The 26,930-nt window shown below is 42.6% G+C and overlaps 1 protein-coding gene across 2 annotated transcripts in view; it reads right to left on the bottom strand.

Annotated features, from left to right (window-relative positions):
• Nucleotides 1-9,439: 9,439 nt before the first annotated feature.
• Nucleotides 9,440-26,930, bottom strand: part of RCOR1 (REST corepressor 1) — an 85,939-nt gene continuing 68,448 nt past the window's right edge. The window contains exons 6-12 of one of the 2 annotated variants that reach the window (XM_069858859.1): nt 25,026-25,144; nt 21,446-21,524; nt 17,147-17,341; nt 16,109-16,186; nt 15,345-15,402; nt 14,589-14,818; nt 9,440-12,058 (exon numbers count right to left, since the gene is read on the bottom strand). In XM_069858859.1, the coding sequence (XP_069714960.1) occupies nt 12,017-12,058; nt 14,589-14,818; nt 15,345-15,402; nt 16,109-16,186; nt 17,147-17,341; nt 21,446-21,524; nt 25,026-25,144 (801 nt within the window). In that variant the 3' untranslated portion in view covers nt 9,440-12,016. Of the gene's footprint in view, nt 12,059-12,861; nt 14,447-14,588; nt 14,819-15,344; nt 15,403-16,108; nt 16,187-17,146; nt 17,342-21,445; nt 21,525-25,025; nt 25,145-26,930 lie in introns of those variants that run through there. The other variant, XM_069858858.1, reaches the window with a different exon arrangement.

Below are 26,930 nucleotides of genomic sequence, written 5' to 3'. Positions count from 1 at the left end.
TACTGCAAGGATTAGGAAATGCCTTCATCCTTAAGTACATCGCTGCTCCTCTACGACTATCTGACATTAACTAAGGGTTTTACCTCCCAACCACCCCCAGGTTGTCAATCCAAGCCCTAACTGGGCATTATTCTAGGACTTGGTCACCCACATCCTAACAGTTCCCATCTGCAGACATCAACACTTCCACACTGACATTACTCCCTAACCCTGAGCTCAGAGGTTAGTTAACATTGACTTAATTTTGGCAAGAATTAGCAGAAATTATAGTCTTGCTCCTCCTCCAAGAGCACGTTAATGACTCTCAGCAGTGCTGTGAGTCCTCCCAAGTGACCAGCAGTTGTTTGAAGCCTTTAGTAGGTTCTGAATTTTTAAGCGAAGATGTATTCTCCTGAGTGTCCACAGGGCATTAAGTAAACATTAAACTTTTTAGTAAAATGTAAAAGCATGGAAAACCATTTCAATTATTCAGTTTTCCTTTATACAGCACTGTGACCTCCCTCCCCCCTCCCACCCCAGGAGGCTGGAAAAACAAGAGTGAGTTTCTAAATGAAAAAAAAAAAAAAAAAGCACCTTTTTAAGAAAAGCATAACTTACTCTCCTGCATTTTGGCAACCTTCAAATTCAAGAACTGCAACAAAAATCATATAAAATCTCTTTGCTTCATTTTACTGATTACTATTTCTTATCATACCATAGCAAAAGCGAAACAGTGCAGGAGAGAAAACTGGACAACGTGCAGGTTTGAAGGCGTTGCCCTCTTGTTAACACATTATTTCTAGTGAAATCCTTGAGACTAACCAGTTTGATCCAGGAAATTACCATCTCCAGTGGACAAAATAAAAATCAGCGTTTCCTGAACGCAGCATAAATCCCTCCTCCAAGTCCTCAAAGCAGGTTCACCGACCTACAAGGAAGCAATTCAGAGGTGCCAGATGCTATTTTGGATCGATAAAGCATTGCTGAAGCCTCGCTGCTTCTCACCGCGTGCTGACGTGTTCCTTCATTAGCAAGGCACATCTTTCCTCGTCAAGTTTCAAGCTGCCCAGACACTAATAAGAGGCTGACAGGTAATCATTTAAAACTACATTCACTCTAACGTTATAAAGTTATTTACTATCCGCTTGGTCCAACCGTTACTGCAGACTATGTAAAAGCACCTAACAAGGCTTGGATTAGGTTCTCTATTATTTACTTAGTGCCTAGAGTTGGGGCATCCTCGGGGAGGCGGGGAGGGCTTGCAGTTTAAAGCATTAACACAAAAAAATCCTGAGAAATATGTATATAAAATATGTATATACATATATATGTGTGTATATATGTATATGTGTATATATATACACATATATATGTGTGTGTATATGTATATGTGTGTATATATATATGCATATGTATATTAAAAATAAGTTTTCTCCTTTTATTTTAAGATATTTTTCTCTGCACCTTGAGACAGGCTGGCAGAAGAGGCCCTCCTGTATTTTATATTACGGAGGCCTTAGGCAGAACATATTTGAGGACAGTGAAGATGCAAGTCAGCTCATAGTTATTTATTATGGATCTTTTTTTCTTGACACTGGATTCTGAGCCACATAGCTGGAGCCCTGGGCAGATCCCACTAGTCGCAGCTAACAACGCACAAAAATGAAACCAGGAGGAAGAGAAGTTATCCATCCACGCCCTGGGCTAAAGATATTGTTCGTAACAAATTGCTTGACAGGTTTATCTTTCTTGTGTGCACAGCACAATTCTCTTAAATTTCCTACTGCTAAATCCAGCCGTGGTTCTGGGTCACTCACTGAAAGTCAAGGCGAGAGGCTGTGATGGAGCAGACACGGGGTATCGCTCGCTTCCCGAGTTTGGCAAGGCACTGAACCCGGGGCATCCCAGGATTAATTGCAGAAATGGGAATCTGTGCACAAATACTTTTAAAGGAGAATCCCATTAAGCTTAAAAGTTACCTTTTCAGAATATTTCATAGAATCATAGAATCACCAGGTTGGAAAAGACCCACAGGATCACCGACTCCAACCATTCCTATCAAACACTAAACCATGCCCCTTAGCACCTCATCCACCCATCCCTTAAACACCTCCAGGGAAGGTGACTCAACCACCTCCCCGGGCAGCCTCTGCCAGTGCCCAATGACCCTTTCTGTGAAAAACTTTTTCCTAATGTCCAGCCTAAACTTCCCCTGGTGGAGCTTGAGGCCATTCCCTCTTGTCCTGTCCCCTGTCACTTGGGAGAAGAGGCCAGCACCCTCCTCTCTACAACCTCCTTTCAGGTAGTTGTAGAGAGCAATGAGGTCTCCCCTCAGCCTCCTCTTCTCCAGGCTAAACACCCCCAGCTCTCTCAGCCGCTCCTCATAAGGCCTGTTCTCCAGCCCCTTCACCAGCTTTGTTGCTCTTCTCTGCACTCGCTCCAGAGCCTCAACATCCTTCTTGTGGTGAGGGGCCCAGAACTGAACACAGGATTCGAGGAGCGGTCTCACCAGTGCCGAGTACAGAGGGAGAATAACCTCCCTGGACCTGCTGGTCACGCCGTTTCTGATACAAGCCAAGATGCCATTGGCCTTCTTGGCCACCTGGGCCACTGCTGGCTCATGTTCAGTCCGCTGTCGACCAACACCCCCAGGTCCCTCTCCTCCAGGCAGCTTTCTAGACAGACTTCTCCTAGTCTGTAGCTGCACAGGGTTGTTGTGCCCCAAGTGCAGGACCTGGCTTTTGGCCTTGTTAAACCTCACGCCATTGGTCTCAATTTGTATCAGTGAGACTTGTTGTACAACGAGACAACAACCAGCCACATGGCAAAATGGAATAAGCTTGAAGAACATCCAATTACTTTTCAGGTCGGAATTTGGTTTTTTATTATCTCTGTTGAATTTTAAGGGAGAACATTAACAGCACAACACACCGGTCAGAGATGCAAAGCTACTACTGGCATTAGAAAAACTGCCCCTAAAATTATACTGCAAAAAAAATCTGAAATATCTGAAAGTGATAGAAAATATACAAGAATAACATTTTTGGCAGTAGCAAAGAATGAGATTTCTTACCTGAACTGCCTCTTCAAGACAGGTCAGACACAGGGCCCAGAAGAATGGAAATGGGTCCAATGAGGTTCCCCCCCAATACAGATACATTTCTAGAGCACTTAATAGCTACCAAGCCACAGGGGAGCCAGTTCTGTCATCAGAGGTGGATTTCAACAAGCAATGAAAACTTGGGACCTTCAGGATGACATGGTTTTCTAGAAACTCCCGAAGTTTCCAACTCTGTTCCAGATTTGCCACAATATCTCATGGCAGGAAGTAGATTTAATCCTCTTTCGCAAGGAAAGAGCACAGGACAAGAGTGGAGACCCTTCCTGCAGGAAAGCCGGGCAGGTAATTCAGTTTTCAGTGATAGAGACTGACAAGTCTACAGGACAGAACACACTGCAGTTTGGGGAAACAAACAGAATCCTCCAAGCCAATTTTTCTTGTAAAGACCCTACTTCATCCTACCTGAGGGAGAAAACCCCTAAAGCAACGCCAAATCCTCAAGCCAACCCAGCAGGAATCTCTGGGAACACCCACAAGGCATGTTACTGCTCCCTTCCCAACAGTCACTGCACATGCAGGAAGGTCCTGGGCCTGGTACTAGGAGAACGAGGAGATGCTGCATCCCAACGGCAAGTGGCTTGGCAGCTGTGGTCCAAGGTGGGCAAGGCAACTGGAGCAAGTCAGGGGCTCTTCAAATCAACTTCTATACCCAGAAGAAAAGGAACAAATCCCGGACTAGTGACTCCTCAACACCACTACTCTCCAGGAGGAAGAAAACCAGCTGGCAGCAAGGGTGGACCCCACTGGCAAACCAGAGCTTGCCCAATATCCTTCTGCACCAAGAAGCAGGGAGCTGGGAAAGATCTGTGTTACGGAGTTCAGCTCTGTGTACTTTCAGAACTTAGTAACAGAGAGATTTGTCCCCAAGAACCACCTCAGTAAGGTTATAGACAGGCTGAAATCCTGCCTGGTTTTTCTCCCATCAACACTGCCCTTGTCTTAACCTGTGACACCCAGGGTGCCCTTCATGGAGAACAAACCCCAGTCCTCCTTCCATCTCCCCAAGCAAGCCAAGCTCACTGGGTGCCTTCCTTTCATTTCCATCTGCCCAGGCTCGTCTTCCAGAGGATGAGCTAGAATTGCATATAATACCCCAGAGGAACTTTTCAAAGCGTTGGTACGATGGTATTGATGTTTCTTCGCCTAGTAGGAGGCACAATGCCCAGTGCTGTGATGAGGGGTCTAAGTCCCTGCCCTCTCCTAGTGTTAAGCCCAGGCAGCCGCAGCACTAGCGTGGTTAATGCCCAGCTTCTACATCTGAGACAAAGATCTGAGACAAAGCCCTAGGCTCTGCCTACAGTCTGTAATAGAGAAATAAGCACTTTCAGGATATAATACATTAGATCAGTTTTCAACATCTAATTTAAGATGAAATTAATTATACCCTAGAAAAGCTTATTTCTCTTTATGGGATTCTGGACAGCAAGCGCAGGCAGTGATATCCATATCCACTAACGAATCCAGCACCTTGTGATTGACTAGCCAGGCACAAGTCTCTCTGGCAAACCCACTGCACTCATTCTTCTATTTTATTAATTCACCAAAGTCTCCTTTCCATCATGACTTATTGTAAATCTTCAATATGCAAGGCAGTAACAAGTCTGCAGCTGCCTAGATCTATTCATCTTTTTCTTTTAGAAATCAGCTCAGTTTTGTCAGTCACATAGTATCATCTGTCATTTTAAAAGCTTATTCAGGTCTTGCTAAGGCACACGGTTTCATGTGCTGGGTGTCAGGCAAACTATACCTGCTTTCCCAAGGTATGCAGGCAGGGGAGATCTTCTCCCAGTTCACACGTGCTGATTTTATTTCCATCATCCCACATACCTTCTCCTGCTTCACACCACCTTAGTGAAAACTGCCTATCCCAAATCCAACAGAATCATCAAGGCTGGAAAAGACCTTCAAGATCATCAAATCCAACTATCCACTCACACCACCACATCTAAACGATGTCCCAAAGTGCCCTGTCTACACTCTTTTTGAACACCTCCTTGGATGGTGACTCTGCCACCTCCCTGGGGAGCCTGTTCAATGCTTGTCCGCTCTTGCTGTAAAGAAAATTTTCCTAATATCCAATCAAAACCTCCCCTGCCGCAACTTGTGGCCATTTCCTCTCATCCTACCCTCTTCCTCAACATCGTTTCTAGCTCCAAACAAACAGAAGTGAGCACAATGCTTGTCAGTTCTGCTCTCACTCCCATTTCCTGACCTCACCTATGGAAACTCAATGCTTTTCCCCCATCTTGCAAGTCCTTGCCCTGTGCTGCCCTTGTTATGCTGGGCCTGCCACCTTCTTCCATGCGAATTTCTCTCTTTTCAGTAGGGGAAACTTCCATGTGATTTCTCCATCTTTGTTAAAACTTCAGATTACCTGTAAACTGCTGTCCTCAATATTTCCCTTGATAACTTCAGAAATTAATTCCATTAATATTCCACAGTAATTCTCTCCCTAGCCCTTCTGCAGCAAAAGCAACAATTCTTCTACCATTGTCAGCAGTTCCTTTGCTGAGGTTTGAGGGTGGTTTTTGTTTTGTTTAGTTGAGCTTTTGTTTGTTTTTTACAGACACACACATATATATTTTGTTTACAGTTTACTAAAAGCAAGACCACAAATTGCATTTGCTCTTATCAGTTCAAAGATGATTTAGGTGGATAAGCCACAGCACAGTTCAGAACGGAATGAGATCATAGGTTTGATATCCAGTTCTCTCTCAAACATTACTGTATCTTTCAGACTAGAAGTTGGTTTATGAAATAAAATCCATATTTACACTTATTTCATAAGGCTGATACTCAGCAATTAGATTTAAGATTTCAGCACACAAACAGCATCAACACCGCGTTCTTCCCTTTCAGCCTGAACTCCAGCTCATACCGGATCCTGCAAGACAGCTCCTATCCTAAGGGAGAAGTGCTTGGTGCTGCTATGTTGTTTGTATCCCACAGCTTGTAAAGATGGGAAAGGCTTGGGAGACCCACGCATGTGTTTGGGAAAAGAAGGTTTCCCCACATACACATATCCCCTCTGTAGTTAAGGTCCAAAGATTAATTAAGGTCAGACCTTGAAGTCTAAATTACAGTAGTCGCTGGGCTGGTGATACCTTAAAGACTTCAACACTGGAAGCTGTCAGATACAATTTGGTTATGTACAAACCAGGCAATAAGGAATATTAAATACAGCATTTTAACTCCATTCAGCATTAATTCCACACTGCATTTCTATCTATCGATACATACCATTAGTAGGTAGAAAAAAAGTTACTTTTTTTAAAACCATAGCATTACCACTACTTCACCTTTCCTTCCGGACTCCTCGGCGATTCCTCAGGCATGATAGTCTGTTTCCTCACCTGCTTAGGGTCCCCCATTGAAAGGGGGAAATTCCTTTTCTATTTCACTTTGGGGTCAGCGGGGTACAGAGGCAGTCAGGGCTGGTTTGTATTGAAGGGCCAGAAGATGTTCAAGTCAAATGACTCTGCTAAAAGAGTGGATTGCTATTTTACAAAACTGGCACTGTATTCTCCACCACCAGGAAAAATGTGCAAAGATGCTTTTCAGTAAGGAAACAACCTCAATACCAAAATCCTGTCTGTGCTTCCAAAACCCCATGCCTGTGTCTGCCCCCCTCACCCTTGCTTTACAGTACAGAAAGGCATGACTAACTCCTGCCCTTTATACACGACACCATTGTAAACAACCACAGCATCTCACCGTTTAACACGTGAGCAAAGCAGAAAATTTGTCATTCATCCTGTGCTAACACCCAAACTCACGAAGCACTGCTGGTACCTATTTAATATAACAAGACAACACAATGCAGCTGTCCCTGAACTGTCCTGTAACGTCTTGTCCACGTTTCTGCATTTAGTGCTCAGCACTCAAGAGCAGGCACCAGCACACAAAGTCAGAAAATATCACCTTCCTGAAAATCCCAGGGTCCAACGCCAGTACAAAGCTTCCTGCCAGTTCAAGCATCCGTGATAGCAACGCCTGCACACTCCTAAGCTTCAAGGGTAAAAAGTCACCTCTTCCCAAGTATTTTAAATGCATTCCTTTCATTTTAAATGAAGATGATGAACTTAAGCTGCACAAGCAAGTGCTAGCCCTTAGCATGCAGCAGACAGCAGTTTATTCTTCAGGTCTTCATTACAACAGCAACAAGACCACCAGGCAGTCTCCATATGCACCCTCCGAGCTGGTTTCCAGCTGTAACCCCTCAAAGACCAGCCAGCATCTCAGTCCCAGCACTTCCCAAACACAAGAGCTGCCCCTTGGCTGAAGAGGACAGCTGCGCGGCCAGGAGAAGGGATATGCTGGAGCAGCACAGTCTCTGCAGGATCACTGGCACAAGCTGCACCAGACAACTCCAGCTGCTAGCTCCCTACTAGCTGCTGCTTGAGCCCCGTAGGACTGGGACAGTCACCCTGCACTCCAAAGCCACCTACGTGCCAGCAATGCGATGCAGGAAGGGGCGAGCCCCACTCGCTGCTCCAGACCACAACTTAAAAGGCAGGGGATCGATTGCATATCATAACCACATGGTACATCAATAACATTTTACTACATATTTTATTACATCAATGGCTTGAAAAAATTTTATTTGATGTCAGCAAACATTGGAAATCATAGAAAAATGAATTATGTAGAATATCACAAAGGAATTTACCCCACTATAATTCCTCATACAGTAAAATAATTCAAAACCAAATGTTACTTTTCAGTGGCTAAGCAGTTTTATAATGCTATGAACATTCATCACAGTAAGGGTGCTGAATAATAGAAAACAGGCAAAAAAGACATTTAAAATATTACTTACAACAGCATTATTACAACATACTTTCTTTAAAATCCCAACGAGTATTTTATCACTTCAAAAGCTATACAGCATTTCCATTATATTTGCAAACTTAACCTTATACATCTTTTAAAATCTTGAAAAAAGTTCTTTTAAGCAATCTATAAGCAGTTAACAAAATTGATAAAATCTACATAATGGAATACTATACACTCCAGTATAAATTTTATTTTAGGAGAATATGAATGTAAACACTCAGTATTATACAACATGCATAGACTATACTGACCTTCCATCTTCTGAACTGTAACTTTCACTGCAATTGTGCTTTACTATCAACAGAAAAGCTGCATTAATCCAGGGAGTGGCAGAAAGTATTTGCTTTAGGGGCATTGCACAAGATCACTAGATTTTGACTTGCTAAAGACAAGCTGGAGCTAATAAAAATCACTTCTCTTTTTTTTTTTTTTAAAGAGCAACTATCGGGCCACTCATCACTGAATGGGCTATGAATTATTTTATACAGATTTGAAAAAGCAACACATTATCAGAAATATCTCCTGCAATATTTTTGCGTGTTATCAACTTGGAGATTTATGTCCATAAATCCAGTGATCGAGTTAGTGTAATGCACTGTTTGGCTCATATTTGGTGTGCAAGAATACCAACAGCATATTAGCGATTCAGAGAATAAAAACTGAAATTTAAAGTGACAATGAGCATATTTTAATACATAATGTTTCAGATGTATTTGAACAGGAAATAAAAAGGTTTGTCAGGACATTGCTTTTAAGAGAATAAGAGTTTTCACTCTTTTATTGACTATTAAAAGAAGTGTTCTAGTAGATACTCATGGGGTCTTCTGGTTGCAAACTTGTAAAAATATATTAAGAACTCATTATCCCCATTGGTATTAAATATATCAAGACACAACCATTGTGGTTGCACTACCGGTTATGGCTACTATGGTCTTAAGCATCTGATTGTACATTGTAGCTATATTGTTAAGCACAACTGAGGCATGTATTTTTTTTCCCTTGGTTATAAGATTATATTACAAAAACTGATCACTGTTCCAAACCAGTTAAACACGAATATTCAAGTAACAAGGTTGTTTTAATGGATAAGTGAAAAAAGAAGTTACCTAGCACTTTACACAACTACATAAAAATTAAATAGAACAAATGAAATTTGTTTATGCATATGCAATACACTTTTATATCTTTAAGATTTCTAAAACTAAAACTTAAACTATCATTTTATTTAACGATACCATATTTTGCACAATAACTTATACTTAGGAGAAATAATTTCCCATTTTCCACAAAATATATATAATTATGACATTCACATTGATAGTTTAAGAAACAAAATTTAAGTGAATATTCTATCTTATGCAGTTATCTTTGTGGACCCTTCTAATCAGAATGCAACCAGTTGATGTATCTAATGCTTGATCCATTTCAAAAAGAAAAACAGGGTCTTCACCCAAACAAGACCAAACCATTTAAACTTTCAAAAGCTAAAATGATTTTAATCGCATTTAAAAAGATAGTTAAAGAGAATGTAAAAAACTAAACGTTTAAAATACAGTGCTATTATATTGTATGTATCAATTACAATAAGATAGCAGTCAATTAAAAAGTAATTAAACAACTTTTTTATTCCCAAGTATCATGAATTATATGTTTCCCCCCACCCCTTGGGGATGAAGCCAAAACACAACTTTTCTGATCGTAACATGGACAGATTTGAGGGCAAAAACCGATTAAAATTCCTCAGAGGTAACTCAACTCGCCAGCAGAAGCCTCTCCTGATGAATTTCACCAGCTAGGATGGAAGCTGACACAACCCTCCCACATCGGCGAGGACCTGTCTCATGCATTGGTACCAGCAGGAGACTTAATACTAGAGAATTTCTTAAGAGCGGCGTTGTTGAACACCAGAACTGTCAGCTGAATTCACAGTGCTAACCGACCGTCTTTAATTCTAATTCACACTGGCTAACAACTAGTGTTCTTTCCCACAAAAGACTCCCAACTCCAACCGGCCCGAGTCTGAGGGCACGTCTGCAGGGTCATCATCAGAGCTGCCAGTTCACAACAGCAGCTGTAGAGATGCTGTCACAAACTTGGGATTACAGATTTCCAACAAAGAGGATGGAATAGCTCCCTTCCATCCTCCCATCACCTCACAGGATCTCTCTGGAGCTAACAGAATGAACCAGCTACTGCTCAGAAACAGCTGCAAAGTGGCTGAAACAGGCTCCACACTCTAGCTTGCCCCTGTCTGCTTCATCGTCTGCATGTTGTTGCTCGATTTCTGATGTTGAATTACTTAACTTGCACAAGGCCCAAGGCGACCACCTCAGTGGTATTTGTGGCTACCTCCCCTGCCCTTCCTTGGGTTGTGTCTACAGTGCAGGCACCGCTGGCTCTGTTAGCCAGCTGGCATTAGCCTACCTCATCTGGGTACAGAGAGCAGAGCCATCACAACACACAACACGGCACAGCCAGGCAGCTCAAACATCAGCACCAAGTTTGGGACCAGACTGAGCTTCAGCACCTCAGCAGGCCAGGACGTGGAGTAACTCATTTCAGGTTGTGGTAGGAGGCTGGTGCTGTACATAGCTGTGTGCCATCCTGGCTTCAACTCTCTCGTAGAGGAAGAGAGGCAAAGACACCTGGTGGTTCCTTCTAACATCATGAAATTAACCATTTTGTGAACGCTTTGTGACTAGTGTTATTTTGCAGCTTTCCACTGGACAAGAAGTAATACTGCTGCTTCTGGCTCCTCTCAACACTGTCTGCTCGGCAGTCAGCAATGACCTTGTTCAAGGTCCAAAGTCCTCATACAGGACTTTAAAGAACAGCTCCAGTTTCAGCCAGCTAGACAGGCCATAGCACAGGTCATCCAAGCAGAGGCCTGGGGATTTGAAAGCTGCATGCACCAAGTATTTGGAAAAGCACCTCTTAGATTTTAAATTGCATATTTTGGTTCAGAACATGAAAGCGATGTGTGCTTCAGAAGGGTTAAGATGGCCAACAAAATTAACCCAGTTGTTCTCCATTAAACTTCCGAGAGCTCAAAAACTACCTGAAGGTTGAATTTTGTGCTCTCACCCTTGTCCAGACTTCCAGTGGGAGAAGTAGTTTGATGTCTTTGGCAAACAGCGCTCTGAAGAGGAATGAAACACTGGGACAGAAAGTGACCTATGGTAGCCAAATGTAAAAAGGCACATATTCCAAGAGGAGAGGCACCACAGAAAGTTGTTTTGACTTAATCCCGCAGAGGATCAGGAAAAAGAAAGTTGTATAGCGCTCATTTAACAAGTTACAATGCAAATGCTGAATGCCAGGGGTTAAATAGCGTATCGAACAGCTTCAGGTTATGTATTCCCTTTTGCACTAAATAAAAGCCATTAAAATATACAGGAATAAAATAATCAATTAGGGAGCTTTCTATGAAGCAAGAAAACACAAATAAAGTGGGAAGAACTGCACAAACCAGAAGCACGATGAGTTACGTTTACAACCTTGGACTGACCGAACCGTAGAAATAACATTTCCTACCACTTTGCATTATTCAAGATTGTTTGTTAACGTGCCCTGTCATTTCAGAACAAACCTGACACTACTGGCATGTGCACGGGCCTCTCCTTTATAGAAAGCTCGCTAATAATAGTGTCGTCGTAAGAATACACAGGAAGCGGAGACCACAAGGCCATGCAGCAATACGCACTTATACCCTACGGACCAAGTATTATAAGAACTCCTACTGTGTAGTTACTGTGGGGCTGCTAAGGAGCTCCTTGTTTTGCAGGTTGGTCAAAATTTACAGACAGGTGTTACTGGTTCTAGAAATCCCAACGCTTAAGCAGGACGTTGATGAAATGGAGAGCTGAGCTACCTGGGTGCTTTTGAAAGAAAGTGGAGGCAGTATGGAGGAATGAGGGGAGATTAAGGCAGATGTAGCACAGGACTGGAAGCGTTTGCCTTTTTTTGGTAATAGCTGCTTGTCCACAGATATGGTGCAGATGGCTGTCTGAGGTTTGCTAATACCTGATATCCTGGATAACACAGTAGTCAACACAAATTGTTCTAGGCTACAGCACCTTCTCACGAAGCAGATGCATATCTGACATCAAGAACAGAAGTAGCCTGGAGGGGAGGGGAGGGGGGAGAAAAAGGAGACGTTTAGTTTAAAAATTAATACACATAAGCTTTCTTACATCTCCAGTTCCACGGTACTGAAAAACGGACAACTCTGGCACACAGGAGGAATCGCAGCTGCTTCCTCTATTCTGAGTCACACAGGGATTTTTGTTGGGAGTGTAAACATACAAGAATTAAGACTAGAGTTGAGGTTGCACTCTCACCTCCCCCTTCAAAAAAAAGAAAAAAAAAAACCAACAAAAAAGCAACTGTGGCCACTGTTATGAAAAAACAGTCAGGGAAAAGCCCAGAGCAGTCAGAGGCTGACGAAGCTTTTACTAGGCAGACAAGGCAGGCAGGGGAGAAAGCACCTGATGGACTTCAAATGCAAAGTCTTCTTCTGGCTACTGCTGACAGTCCACCTGATGTGACCAGCCTGTGCAAGTGCTCTCAAGAGGAGGCATCAGCCATACAGTACTGCACAGCTCAGGAGGGACCAGAACCACCCCTTCCCTATTCCACATAGCACTTATGTGATAATCCAGTGACATTTCACTTTGCCCCCAGAACTGCTCAAAGAGGCATCCAGTCAACACTGTGCTTTTGTTACCCCTGAAGGCTGGAACACCACAATTACAACCAGCCCGAGAGGCAATGTCTGATGTGCTCAGAGAGCATGGTGACCGTTATATGTCCACCACTGTGTCCCTTCCTTGAGTGTTTTTATAAAAAGCTGCAGGCTTGGTAGTTAAAATCCTCTCCATGCTGCCAGCACCCTCCTCCTCCCAGCACCCTCCTCCTCCCAGCCAAGACTTCATGAAGAACTACAAGCCACATGGTGCTAGCGTAAGGCATACACAGTATGTCACAGCTGGCAGCTCACTGCCACCCTGCCCGACTCCTGCCTCTGTCAGCCTGGTACAGGCAGGCTCTGTCCTCATCCCTTACTGTACTGCAGGGCACAGAGAACCACTTGACTCTTGCAATAGCTACCTTCTCTCTAGGGTGTGCAACTATTCCCATCAGCCTATTCTTTTGGTCCCCCTTCCACCACTCGGCACTTGCTCAGCTCCAGCCTTAGTCTGGGGCTGGAGATCCATCACTAGCCTGGGGATCACAACTGCTACTCCATTAGTCATTTCCCCCAACCGTGCTGTCACACTTCCACTCTCACTCCTCTTCCTGCTCTGCTAACCTGTGTGGGATCCTCACTGCTCCAGTACCCATACGCTGGTCCAGATCAGCACATTTCAGTTCCTGCTGCAACCATTTTCTTCCTATCAAGCGAGACTCCCCTTTTTTTGACCATAACTTCCAGAAGCAAGAGTGTATTTGATGCCAAGAAGAATCTTGGAGGAGAAAAGCTTTGCAGTGCCAACAGATATGACTCTCCTGGTCACAGGAAAAGGCAGTGACAAAAACTACCTGTCTTTCAAATGGGTGGCTAAGTACCATTACTTCTTTGTTCCAGCTCTCAATTCAGGAAGAACAGGATGATTTCACTCACACCTTTCAGAGAAGGTACTTTTTTTTTTTTTGAGTCTGGTTTTATTCATCTGTCATACTTTTGGATCTAGTCCCCAAATATAAGCATCTTTGAATAATATATTATTAGGATTTGTGAAGCAATACAGTTCCACTCTCTGATCGGGAACATACAAATGAGTCAACCATAATCAGGGCAACAAAAATACAGCACGCTCAGAAGTCTTTAGTCCATGTGAGACCAAAATTCACCTTATGCTGTTGACTGTGCTTGCATTTAGAAGACAGGGCTTTTGTGCCAAGCTGTCTTATAAAATTAGGCCAAAGGGAGTCCTAGATCAGACATTTTTAACATGCAAACCTGTAGTGAGGTTTTCTTTTGCAAGACTGTCAATCTTAAACTTTCGTACCTAACCCATACTTTAATAAATTCTACAGTCTCTTAAGTTAACTTTAAACACACATTGTCTTTGGAGAAGCGTTAACTCCGTGAAGCTCCATCAAGGAGAGGCCGTTTCTAGAATTTCTGTCTTCACAGAAAATGCTGTAAAATCAAAGAAACTTTGTCTCTAGGTTAGTTCCAGAGAGAATGGTTTCACACAATCGCCTTGTTTATAGCTTTCTTCCCTTCCCCCGAGTGAAACCACTCCAGTGTCAAAAATGGAAGAGCAAGCTTTGCCTCAGAAGACTGTACAGTCCCACAAAGCCAAACCTAGAACAGCTTGGAGAACTGAGTGCAGGGAAAACATCCAAGTGAGATAAAGATGTATAGGGTTTCAGCAGCAAAAGGAATTAAAATGTCCATGTGCTGATGAGATACTGATACTGTCAGAGGGCTGCAAATTATGTGATCTCTTTCCACTTTCATACATGTCTGGAATTCCCAATTCCCAAAATCAGTACTGGAATCTGTAAATCCAGAGGAAGTGAAATATGCTCAGATTGAAGATTGTCAGAAATGGCTTTTGCAAAGAGTACATACATATACACACAGAGCTATCTGAACTGAGCTCAGCTTGGGAATTTTATTTGACTTTTAAATTGGATTTACCTCATCTTCCTCTTCGGACATTTTAGTGGAATTATCAGGTGATTTTACAGGTTTCTGGCTATTGGTTCCATTTGTCTCCTCTTTGCCGTGCTCTGCCTCCCACTCCTGTAGAACTTCATCTATGTTGAAACGACGTCGATAATTTACAAAAAAGTTTTTCACTTGCACCACAGATTTGTTTCCAATCACATCAGAGATTGCCTGAAAGTCTCGGCCGTATTTCCTGATTGCTAACAGCAACAAAAAGAAAAACAAAAGCAATGAGTTGTTACCACAAATCAGGCTGAAGTTACAGGAAAAGGATCAACAGCTGAACTTCTGTCAAGGTTTCAAGCCTTCCTCAGATTAATCCAGAAAAAAAAAAAAGTCTGAACTGGGCAAGAGACACAGCAAAGACTAGCGCTGAAGAAGAGAAGAAAACAGAGGCATACTATAGGTATGCAGAGCCAAATCTAGAAGATCTGTATAAATCTGCCTACATGAGAAGTTATGCAGGCAAAGAGCAAAGCAGTGCCTACAGTTGTTTCAGTTTCTGAAAGCCTGGACAAGCAGAGATTATCTGCAAACATTCCTATGATACAGTTTATAGTACCCAGGGAGGGGGAGGGAGGATTCTGCTTCCTTGTTCAATTCTGCTCTTTGGGCATTAATATACAACAATGCCACAAATCCTTCATTAGCCACTGAAGGGAAATACAGCTCTGACATGCCACAGTGTTGATTATCACTACTTGAAATAGACTTGTACTGCCATACCTTGCACAGCAAGAAGCTGCTCATCTGTGGTCCAACGTGCATTAAATTTCTGAACAACCTAGACATCAAAAAAAATTAGGCAACTTCATTTACATAAGCAGCAACTTTCAGTTGTATCTGAGCTCATAAAAACCTCACAAAACCACAAGAAATTAACTGCTAGTAAAAATATATCATGCAGCAACAATGTTTTCAACATAAAGAACTGCATGTGGCATCCATTCAGTTAACTGTTACATATGCTGTGGCTGTAAGTCGCAGTAATACAAAAAGATAGGGATGGTCTAAGTAGATAACCAAGAGCCATAGTCTTCCAAAGCACCTACTTGTTTTTAATCACAGACACCCTGTGTAATCTTGGTCAAATTATTTCCAGCACAAGGTGCCAGAGCTGGGAGGAAAACAGCAAAAGCACCAAGTGCCAAGGGTCATTAACATCTCTCCCACATTTCTCAGTATTTAGAGAAAAGCAACTACCTCTCTCAGAAGGGCATATGGATACAACACTGAGAAAACACAGTAGATTCTGGGATACCTGTACTTCTGTTAGAAACCACTTTGATGTGTAAACATCACTCTTAAATTTCTTTTCATCTCCCACCTCCCATTTCTATTATGCAACAACAGTGGAGATGGTAATGGTCGAGTCACAGATAACTAATAGGACGTTGGTCCTAGTTTACTGGCAACACAAATAGCCCTAGTCTCTAAACACAGATTAGCATTCATCTCCACAATAAACAAGAGTAAAAAAATAACGCTACCTCTGGAAGTCTGTATTGTTCTATACCACCTTCAAGTTTTTCCTTGAGTGCGCTGTTTGTCTGTTTGATATTCTGAATCTGAAAAGAAAGTTTCATCCCTTTAGCATGGCTTAAAAATAAAATAAATAAATAAAACATCTTTGAACAAACTGTCTTCCAGAAGCCCCAGCAGGAACCCCACAAGCTAAGCATTTCAGTCTTCCTCACAATGTCCTTGTTCCAAAAAGTATGCTTGTTATATTGGAACAAACGAATGTAGGAGCAGCTGGCATATCAGTAGATCCCATTTGATTTACTTTATCCTGTCTGCAAGTTATTTGGAGCAAGAACCACCCCAACTTCCAGGTCTGTACAAAGCCCAGCACAAGAAAAAAGGCGAGCAATGAATCAAAGTCTACTAGAGAGCTCTGCTTCTCCCAGAGTGCCAAGAAAAAGGCTTCAGGCCAACATACCAATTCTATTAAGTTTAATAAAGAGCTTGAGCCAGATATCTGCTTTAAAAACAGTGAAAATGTTCAGATCTAGGAAACAGACTCAGGTAGTAAATCTGTCTTGACTAACGGATTTTTAAAAAACATCTGTTAAAAAGGCAAATCCATCAGGGAAGCAAAAGGTATGCTGGAAAGTTTGTATGATGCCTGTTTAAGAAAGAATAGAACACACGTATCTGCTTGTTCCAAAAGTATCGAAGGAAAAGGCAAAGGAAACTGACTGCTGCAGATGGAAATCGGATACTACTGAAACCATGTCATCTGAGGAAAGTTCATAGTTAAAACATAAGGAACGCTGAACTGCAAGACACACTAAGCGCCAACAGATGTTCCCTAAAGTCAGTGCTATGAACTTTTCCTTGCTTCACCTGATCTAAAACTTAAGATAATTAAAACACAGGGCTGCATTGATTTACAGCACAAGTCTAGCAGCTTGTCAATTAAGCCACATCATCACTGTCAAGCTACAAATTCCTGCAAACTTTGCAGACTGTGACAGATGCTACCACCAAAACTAGCAGTTATTCTTGTACTGTCCCATCCATACCTGCCGTTTGATTGAGACTAGTTCCATGTCCAGTTGTCTGAGTACAGTGGTAGCAGCTGTCGCATTGGCGGAAACTGCTTCCACATCTTCTTGGGAAAGGAACATTCCTTTAGGAGGTTTCCTCTTTGCTCTGTTCTTGGCCTGTGTACTGTGCTTCTCCTTCTTCACCTGAGGAACAGTTTCAGTAGGCGGCACCTGCAAACAGCAGTAATTTTACAAAGTTAGGTGATCTTTAGAAGTCTCTTCCAATTCAAACCATTCTACAATTCCGTGACTTTTAGCCATCCTCAAAAGCTGGACAATGGAAAAAGTAGCTTGCAAACTAGAAAATATTTTTAACTTTAAGTGGTATATCATACAAACATAGCCTTATACAAATCTCTCCTTTCTTCTAGGCAGCTTTCAACATTTACAGAGATACTGGTTGCCATCTTTGCCCATTCTCATTTTGGGAGACAGACACCCAATTCTCCAGCAGTCAAACATTCTGGTTATTTTCAGACACTTCAAAACTTCTCTTCTTGTTTTCATCACCAGGCCTCAACACATCAGTTTAACTGACCACCAAAAGGAAACAAAGTGGAGTTTAGAGACAGGGGAAGAACACAACTAAGAAGCATTTACAGAGACTTGTATTTCCACATGTTGAATAGGCAAAGGAATAACCCAAATTTATTTAAAGGTTAAGGATAAAGGAGTGAGATGACTTACAAAGTAATTGCTAGATCGTTTCACAGATGCTTGGGAGCCAAGTTTTCTTGCACAGCAGTGATGTATCTACTGTTCCATTAAACTGATGCATTTTTTTCCCATAAAAAAAAATTTAAGTCTCTTTTGGAAAAAGGAGTATTTCACACACCACTAATTATTTTCATGCCTTCTGTCTAAAGCAAAGAATTAGGTGCACACCTCTAACATATAGGTTAGCTAGGACATTATACTACAGATCCTTCAAGAGCATATCCGGTTCTCTAACACCAAACCCATTTCTTCCAGAAGTTATTTTCAACAAGCAACTCGTACCCAAGATTTATTACTCAGTGGCTGGAGCCTGGCCAAGAACGCTCAAGAGTAGCAGGGAGAGAAAAAGCAGAGAGGTGAGGCCACACATCTGAAATGCTGTATTTGATCACTGTCAGCTTTAAACACAGTGCCTTCACTTAGTGCTGTTTCCCTCCTAGTTTGCATTTACATGTAGTTTCTACACAGTTTGTGGCACCTGCTCCTTAGTGAGCATCAAAATGCTCACACTCAAACCCATACAAGGCTGAACACAAAGCCCCACATAAGCATGAGGCTCTGCCTCTTGAAGACTGGGGGACCCCAGCATAACTGCCAGCAGATAAAAGCTTGCAGCATTTCCACAGGCCAGAGCCACATGGTAAGTGGGGACAACCGCCTGTTCTCAACTTTTTTCTTTCCTCCTTTAGGGCAAAAGACTGAGAGACGATGCCCAAGACAAGCCTAGGAGCAAGAGAACTGCTGCTGTTGCAGGATGGATACCCTATTTCTTTTTGCAGAAGGTAGCAAGGAACATGAGAAACCAGTCTGGTTTATCTATGAACAAGTTAAGTAAGCTCTGCGCTCCACTTCAGAAGTGAGCACTTTGATAACTGAGCCAGGTAAATTATTCAACATGGATAGACATTTCAGATTTATTCATATTTAACCTACATACAGAATTTCACAGGATCATGCAGTAATGCCTCGCAATAGGTTCAGGCTGTATGTTGACCAACATGCAATGCCTGCAGTGCAAACATCCAAGAAGCTTCAATACTAAGGAAAAACGAAAGCAGCTTCAAATGATTGTTTTACACAGTTCAAAGAACATGAAGCTCTTTTATATTATGGACAACAAGCCAGAGCTTCAGCAGAATGGTTTCCGACAGCTCTAAATATCTGTAGGCCCCAGTGATATTGCACAAGCTCTAAAAATTTCAATGTCTACCCTATCTTGGAAACTCTAGCTTTCCTGGCCACACACATCTCACCATAGAATTGAATCAATTCATGAAAACCAGAAAGAATTAAAATGCAGCAATTTAGTAGTGCTTCTCTGTTTTATTTTTGCTACTGATATCCAGCACATTTCAGATTTACAAGCCCCTTAATATGAACAAGGTTCCCTTCCTCGGATTTCATGGTGTAAAAAGACAGGACCAAGCTATCTCAAGTCATATAAAGGCAGAGGATGAAATGGGAGGCATTTCCAGGAACAGGGAAGATGTGGAGAAAGCAACTCTAGTTCACACCCTCACTATTACGGAGTCACTGTCTGAGGAAACCTGAATAGTTGTACTAACCTTGAAAGTACTGAAAGATTCCCCCTCCAATGACCCTCAAAAAGAGGAAACGGAGAAAGAGATTTCAGATGCTCTGAGAAATCCCAGTATTATTTGGCAAGTCATACAGTAACCAACACGTCTCAGAGCTGGAAAAACCATCTCTGTGGGGTTGGGACAAGAAGGTTCTTTACAGTAAGAGTCCTGGGCTAGTGGCAGATCACCACCACTTCATGTTTGACCACATCACCAGAAGAAATGTAATGATCCAGCGAGAACATATCTCCCTTCCGGATACCTGCTCTCTTCCAAGGCATTTTCAATCAGCTAAAGACTCAGACACTGCAAAATCATATTAACTCTGAACAGGCTATGCAGGTTGTTGGCTTCATTTTGCTTCCTGTCCAGAAGAGCCCCCACAAGGCTGCCCATCATTTCATACACAGCCAGATTCACGTGCTCCAGAAGATTTGGTAATTTCTTTCAGATTGGTTAGTGTGATACGGCCTGTGTTAAGTGTGACAGGGAGGGCAGACTGCCCCCTCCCAAACAAGACTTGCTACAAAAATGTCTCGATGGCAGCTGTCAGCCATCTGCTCTGGTTTGACCTTAAAAGAGAAGCAGCCAAGTTTGCAAAGAACTACTTTTCCCTCTTCTGTAGCAAGCTCAGAGCATGCAAATGTGGTAGGGAAGAAAGCAAAGGGGATTTAAGGGAGCTCTCTTACAGATGCAAACTTTAAATGAGCTCATGGAGAAATCTAAAGTTAAAAAAAATTATTCAAATAATGGGAAATGAGATGACAATGTTAATTACTTACTAGACCCACTGGAGAGCTGCAGTATACACCTGCAACTTGGCCAAATAAAAACCCTTCCAGTTTAGGTGCTGCCAAGGCTTTTAAGAACTCAGCTTCTTGTAAGGGTGAACACAAGTGGTTTCACATCCACTCTGCTCCTAGGAAGTCATCAAGGATGCCAGTTCCTTTAGTGGAAGCAACAGCAAGGCTTCTCTGGAGAGTCTAGAGAGCATCCTGGCATAGGTGAAGAATGGACTGGAATACTGTTATTTCTCAGTTAGGCCCATTCAAAGTAATTTATTAGAGGAAGTAATGTCACTGATAATGACTGACAAAGCAGCCCTTGGTTTTGCCTGTGTGCAATCATTTGTACATAAGTTTAGTGGGTTTTTCCTATTTCTACCCCTTAAAAACTGAAGGAGAATGACTGTGGGAGAGAAATCAGGCTACGAGAAATCAGGCAAAGGAGCTTCTTTGAGAAGTCCTTCAGGTAAACATCTTCCTGTAGCACGCACACACACACACACGCGCGCTGCTGCTGCTGAACAGCAAGGGATTTTTAATTTAGTAACAGATAACCAGCAGGTTATACACATGAAAATCAAGCATACACTTCCCTTACACATCACAGAGTAGGCTTTCAAAATTGGTGTATTTGTGTGGCTCCATTTTCATCTAGCAGCGTATGCCCACTTAAAATGAAGTATTTGAAGTGAGGCTCAAGTACTGCATTTTTAAGTGGACGCCCCTCTGCCAGACAAAGTGAACTGGCCACAAGAAAGCTTTCCCCTCTACCGTTCACCACTGTAGTTGCAACCCTGGTGCCATCAAAATCCTCAGAACTATTGCTAAGGACTTCAAAGTAAAGGACATACTGGGGCCAGCAGTGCTTCTACACTGTCTCCACACAATTGACTTAAACCATCACTGAAGGTGGTTCAAGCTAACACAGCCAAACTAGAATCAAAGAGACTACAAACATTGACAAAATACATTATCATGGGAAGGTAAAGTCTTCAATTTTCTCAGCTCCATGTATAATAAATAATTATTTGTCTATACTCGTCTTGATCTGAGAATAATTCTGAAGACAATTTTTCTTACCTTGTATGACAACTATACAAAGCACAAATAAAGCAAATTAAGATACTGTCAGCTTCTACATGAAGGAGCTAGTAAACACTTCCATTTGTACAGCAGTAAGAGAAGAATTATACCTCCTTTTTGCTCTCCTTATTTTGTTCAACTTCAATATCAATAGGGTTATTTCCATTTGCTTCCTCCATTTCATCCTCACTAGAAGACAAAAGCAAACAATACTATATTAGCTTGTGAGGCTCTCTTTTTCTACAAATAGCATGCTAAAATAAATGCATGGATGCAACAGCAAATCCAACAGCTATCCTTAGTTTTATTCCCAGGGTGTATCTTTAGGAGCTAGGGGAAGGGGTTTGGCTTTGTTTTAAGGCAAGAAATCCTGAATTGTAAAGATACCGGGAACCACATATTGTAAGAAAAGATTGTTGGTAGTGTACTGAGGCAAAATGTCCACTTGGATAAAGGCAAGATACACGGTATTGATTACACAAGTTAGCTTTTAAAGAACATAGGACATTGAGCATTTTAACTTCAGGCAAACCAAGACAGAAACAAAGACTTAGAATTACACCAAGTAGCTAAAACATGAATTTCGTACAAATCATTAACATTTCGCAAAACAAACATGCACAAGATGAACTCCCTCAAAAACAAGCATAAAAGTGTTTGGGTTTGTTTTGGGTTTTTTTCAGTGAAAGCCTTGCATTTCATCCTTCCCTGGAAAAGAAAAAAAGGTTATCAGTTACAGAATAATAACAGGTATGAAATTGGGGCCATATTGAAAGTTGCCCTGACACACCTGGCCAGTTTGGCCTCACTGAAATTTTAATCAGACATTAAATCAAATACATTTTCACCATTTAGAATTTTTTTACTGTACACAAATCAAGTTAATTGCACCATTTGCGGTGATGCCCAGAAATGGAGAAAACAAGATGACCTAATCAAAGACTTGTTTTTACTTAAAAAAAAACCAAAAACCAAAACCCACACTTATTTTCTCACATCAAACCTTACAGCCTAGGATGAGGAACTTGGGCAGGCGCAGGTGTGTTACAGTGCCAGCGCAAGGCAGGCCTGTGCAGAGAAAGCCCAGCAGAAGCTGCTGGTGTGCTGGAGGCAGCCAGGGTAGGTTCACACAGGAGCTGGGGACAGCAGGCATGGCAGGTGCTAGTGAGCACGGCTGTGGTACCGGTGCTTGCTCACGGCTGTCTCCGTGCTGCAGTGATGTCCTGTGCAGACATACCCTAAGGAGGAACGCACTGCCTGGTGGCTTGAGCTGGCATCCACCTCCACAAGAGCAGTCACTTGTACAAGGCATTGCTGCTCTCTCAAGTTGCCTGGCTCACCAGCCAATTCTGAAAATGTAATTACGATTCCAGAGAACACACTCACAGGTATGCTCTTCCAAAGCTGCATCACAAAGCCCCTCACATACAACTAAGAACAGCTACTGAAAACCTGGTCCCAAATGCACAGGGAGCTATTTTAGTGACCATCTGAGGGGCTGGGGAATTTCCCTCCCTAGCCACATAAGTATTCAAGTGAGACACCTCAGTCTGTCTCTTAACCCAGTCTCCCAAAAAGCTTCCTTGTGTTCTCACCTAGGTTCAGATTTCAGTCTTTCTGCAAAGGCCAAACCCCCAGGGGTTTTGCTGTGCTCACAGTTTGCTCTTCTATTCCAGCAAGTTCCTACATATGAGCTAGATCAAAACCCACCCACTCATTTCTGCAGTTTTAGACATTGATCACTATTAACTGAAGAATATTTTTGAAGTTTTGCCAACACCCAATAGTACACTACAACCTGAAAATCCCAAACTCATCCAGCTTTGCTTCCATGCCCCACATGGCTCCACTGACAAATCCTTCAAGGCTGCAAGGGTTTGACTATTTCACATAACGCAGGGGAAGAAGGGAGATCAAACATCAGGCTGACGGCCTGGTGCTTAGCTGGCTGCAGATATAAACAAAATTACACATTTCCAGTCCAGGTGCCTTCCTCAAAGGTTATAAAATTGCAGCACACGGCAGCCCAGGTAGTTCTTTCCCAATCACCAGATGGTCTGAGGTGCTGCTTTTCCCAACAAATATATAGGTATATTTCCAAATGGCAGTAATTTAATTTATGAGCACAGAACAAAGAGAGAGGTAGTACTGAAAGATCCTAAATTATATAGTGAAACAAACACATACTCCTTACATGAGATTTCTTCCCTCCACCTCATACATTTGTAGGGAAAACAAAAGAAACGAAAAAAAAAACAGGTCGGGAAGAAAAAAAAAAAAATCAAGACAGCCTTTGCAAAGAAGGGAAAAGAACAGAATGTAAAAGGAGGCTCAGGTCAAATAAAGCCAACTAGATACTGCACAAGTTGGCTGGTAGTATTCTCCCTAGCCCTGCCTGTTAAGCAAGCATTGTTCATCTACTGAAGAGATGGGAGAGGTTGAGTGAGTCAGTGTAGCACAGTTCAACTCTGGAAACATGTTTGTCTCCTTCCCAAACAGGGCTCACTCATACACAGTGGACCCTGCCCAGAGCTCTCTGGGAAGTGCTTGAGCAGCAACTTCTTTGAAGGAAAAGCTTTGGTAGAACTTTGCCCAATTACATTAGGAGTCTTCCAAAGCCACGCACACCTCAAATTTGGCCTGCAAAGACTTTAACTGCATTTCAGAGCAGGTTGGGAGGCACCTGCACCAAGCAGATAAGAGTAGTTGCTGTTCAGAGGGGTTTCTTTACCCCACACACACTTGAGGCCACCAGATTTCTTAGGCCCTGTGGGCTCCAGAACAAGGCAAAGTGACTGAGTGGCAGTTCTAACAGTACAAACACTTCTAGCAATGCTCACAAGGCAAATGGCTGACTTACTTTTAAGGGCTTACACTGGTATCCAGGAGGGTGAACTTGCAGACAAAGCTGTACAAGCAGGAGTCAAGCTCATCTACTGAAGCTCAGTGGCTAGAGACCACCAAAAACAGCACCACTCACCCAAATTCTAGTGCACCTAGAACTCCTTGGGCCACTTCTGTCAGAGAAGTCATCCTAAGTTCCCCTGTGCTACCCTCTTCTGAGTCATTCAAAAGCACAGCCTTTACTTCACCTCACTCAGGGAACAGATCTTGGCATGACAGCGTTACGCTGGTAGCAGTCTTCTAAGTCAAAAGCAGGGAAAAGGTAGGTGGGTGGGTACATACACATGCACAGGCTGAGGGATGCTGCACTGAACCCTGTGCCCTGTGAGGTGCACATTCTCACTCTACTGGGCATCACATGGATTAAAAACAGGCAGATTTCTAGCTCTTTCACAACTTCCTTCTACTGTCCTGCTTACCAGTTTTTCTGGCTCTGCTGACGACAGTGCAAATTAGCTTGTAAGCAGTTTTAATTTCATTTTCTCTTCAAGCAGTATCAGAGAAAAAGCCTCTATAGTGATGGAATGGCAACCACCACACTAGAGGGCAACCAGGAATTGAAGAATGTTTTAGAAGTAGTCACATGTAATTGCCAACAGATTCCTTTTGGCTTTATGCAAAGCAAAACATGCACAGCAGGGAAGAGGGGTGGGGAAAGAAGGTGTGGTACCAGGAAACATTTTGGGGAAAATCCTACATCTACTTTCTTACAAGCTAACAGGAATCTCTGATAGTCTAAAGAAATCAGTGTGCATCAATACACAGCCTTTCTGCTTGCAAACCTACCTTTCCTCACGTTCCCTTTTTTGTTTACGAGCATGACGGTCCATCACACTAGTTTTAGTCCTTGTCTTCTTCCAGGAGTAGTAAAATTTCACGAGGCTGGCTATTGATTTGTCAGGAAGCTGTAAATTAAACATGTATCCTTTTATATGCTTATATGTAAAGTATTCCCAGGAGTTCACACACAATTGGTCTGGTTTTATCAAGGAATATCTGATCTCTCTACATTGGATTCTCTCAAAGGCTCAAGCACGGCAGTTCTGCAGCCTTTACAAAAAGGATCTGTGGGGGAACGTTTCAGGTTAGTGGTACTATTTAGGACATCAAAATCTCTAAAGAGCATCTCAGCAAGCCTCCATTCACTAGCCAGGTAGCTGGTTCCCTTCAGAACAGAGGAACATGGCAAGAGCAAATCCAAAACAGGGCCTTGAAACAGAGATAACAGTTTTAAAAGCCAACACAGGCCATGAGTAAGCAACCACAGGAACTGCTGAATTGCAGACTACATCCCAAGTATACCTTTGATGTTTGGTTAAAAATGCTTATTCACACCATTCACACGATGAAGTCTCTTCGAAGGTCTCAACAAAAGATGTTTTCAAAAGGTGAAACGTTACTGTATGGTGAATTGAGGACAGAGAAAGACACAAGTCTCAATACTTTTTTTGTCCTCTTACACCAATGTCGTTGCCCTGTAGCTATGAATGAAAAGTCTGCCTCCAAAAAACACAGAAGTACATTAAGACTAATTCTCTACTTCTGAGGTACTCTGCAAGGATGTTCTCACACAGCACTTCTGGCAAGGTAAATGTCCAGCCTTTCCTCCTGGATAAACACGTTTCATGAAAGCGTCTGATTCAGTTTGGAGGGCAGGATGCAGGAGGAGGAAAACAAAACTGTGAGCAAGAGCCAGATGTCTCTTATTCACATACTGCAGTTTAAGTCTTCACTTGACATAAGCCCAGTTCTCAGACTGCAGGTTGACTCTAGGTCCTAATAACAGATCGTACCAGAACTACCACCACGGCCCACATCTGCACGCAGCCATAAATCCACCTGCACCAGCAAAGCACAGGCACTATGTCAATGTTGTGTTGCTAACAGCCATGCAGCTGGCTGGTACACTGGAACTGAAGAGCTCCACAGAGCAAACTTGAGGACAGGGCTGTTCATGACAAACATCAACTTGGCTACAAATATATGCTAAGAGTGTCAAAATACCAGAACCAGCTCCAGTAAGTAACGTAGCTCACTCTTCATTCTCTGGCTTTGATGATTTTTATTTCCCCTCCATTCCAAGCTGCACTGGTGCTAATGGTGCCGCATATATAAACTAACTACTAATGTGCTCCTGAGCCATTGATTCCTGTCCCCTGCTAAACACAAAGCTTCGTGCCATTTAATTCTTTACATGCAGGATGGCTTTCCTGGGAGCAACAGTAAAAAAATATCATTACCTAGGGAACACGGCATAAGCTCAGTACCACTGTACTGGAAGGCACTTCACTCAGCGACGGAGTCATGCTTCTGCACATAAACCAAATTGAAAATTTCTTGCTTTGGCATTTAACCAAGCAACAGGATGGGCTTTATGTTTCCTTTCCCTCCCCAGGATACTTCCCTACTTCTTTCCCCCGCGCCTATGTAAGAACAGAGGAATAAAGCAGAAAATAGCTTCATTCTTCTCAACCATAGAATCATGGAATGGTTTGGGTTGGAAAGGACCTTAAAGCTCAACCAGTTCCAACCACCCCCCTGCCACGGGCTGGGGACACCTTCAACTCTATCAGGTTGCTCAAAGCCCCATTCAACCTGGCCTTGAACACTTCCAGGGATGGGGCATCCATGACTTCTCTGAGCAACCTGTGCCAGAGCCTCACCATCCTCCATAGTGTGTGCAAGTCTCAT

This window comes from Phaenicophaeus curvirostris, chromosome 5, assembly GCF_032191515.1.
Source record: "Phaenicophaeus curvirostris isolate KB17595 chromosome 5, BPBGC_Pcur_1.0, whole genome shotgun sequence".
NCBI classification, from domain to species: domain Eukaryota; kingdom Metazoa; phylum Chordata; class Aves; order Cuculiformes; family Cuculidae; genus Phaenicophaeus; species Phaenicophaeus curvirostris.
The sequence above is the reverse complement of the archived record's forward strand: the minus strand, read 5'-3'. Positions and strand labels throughout refer to the sequence as shown.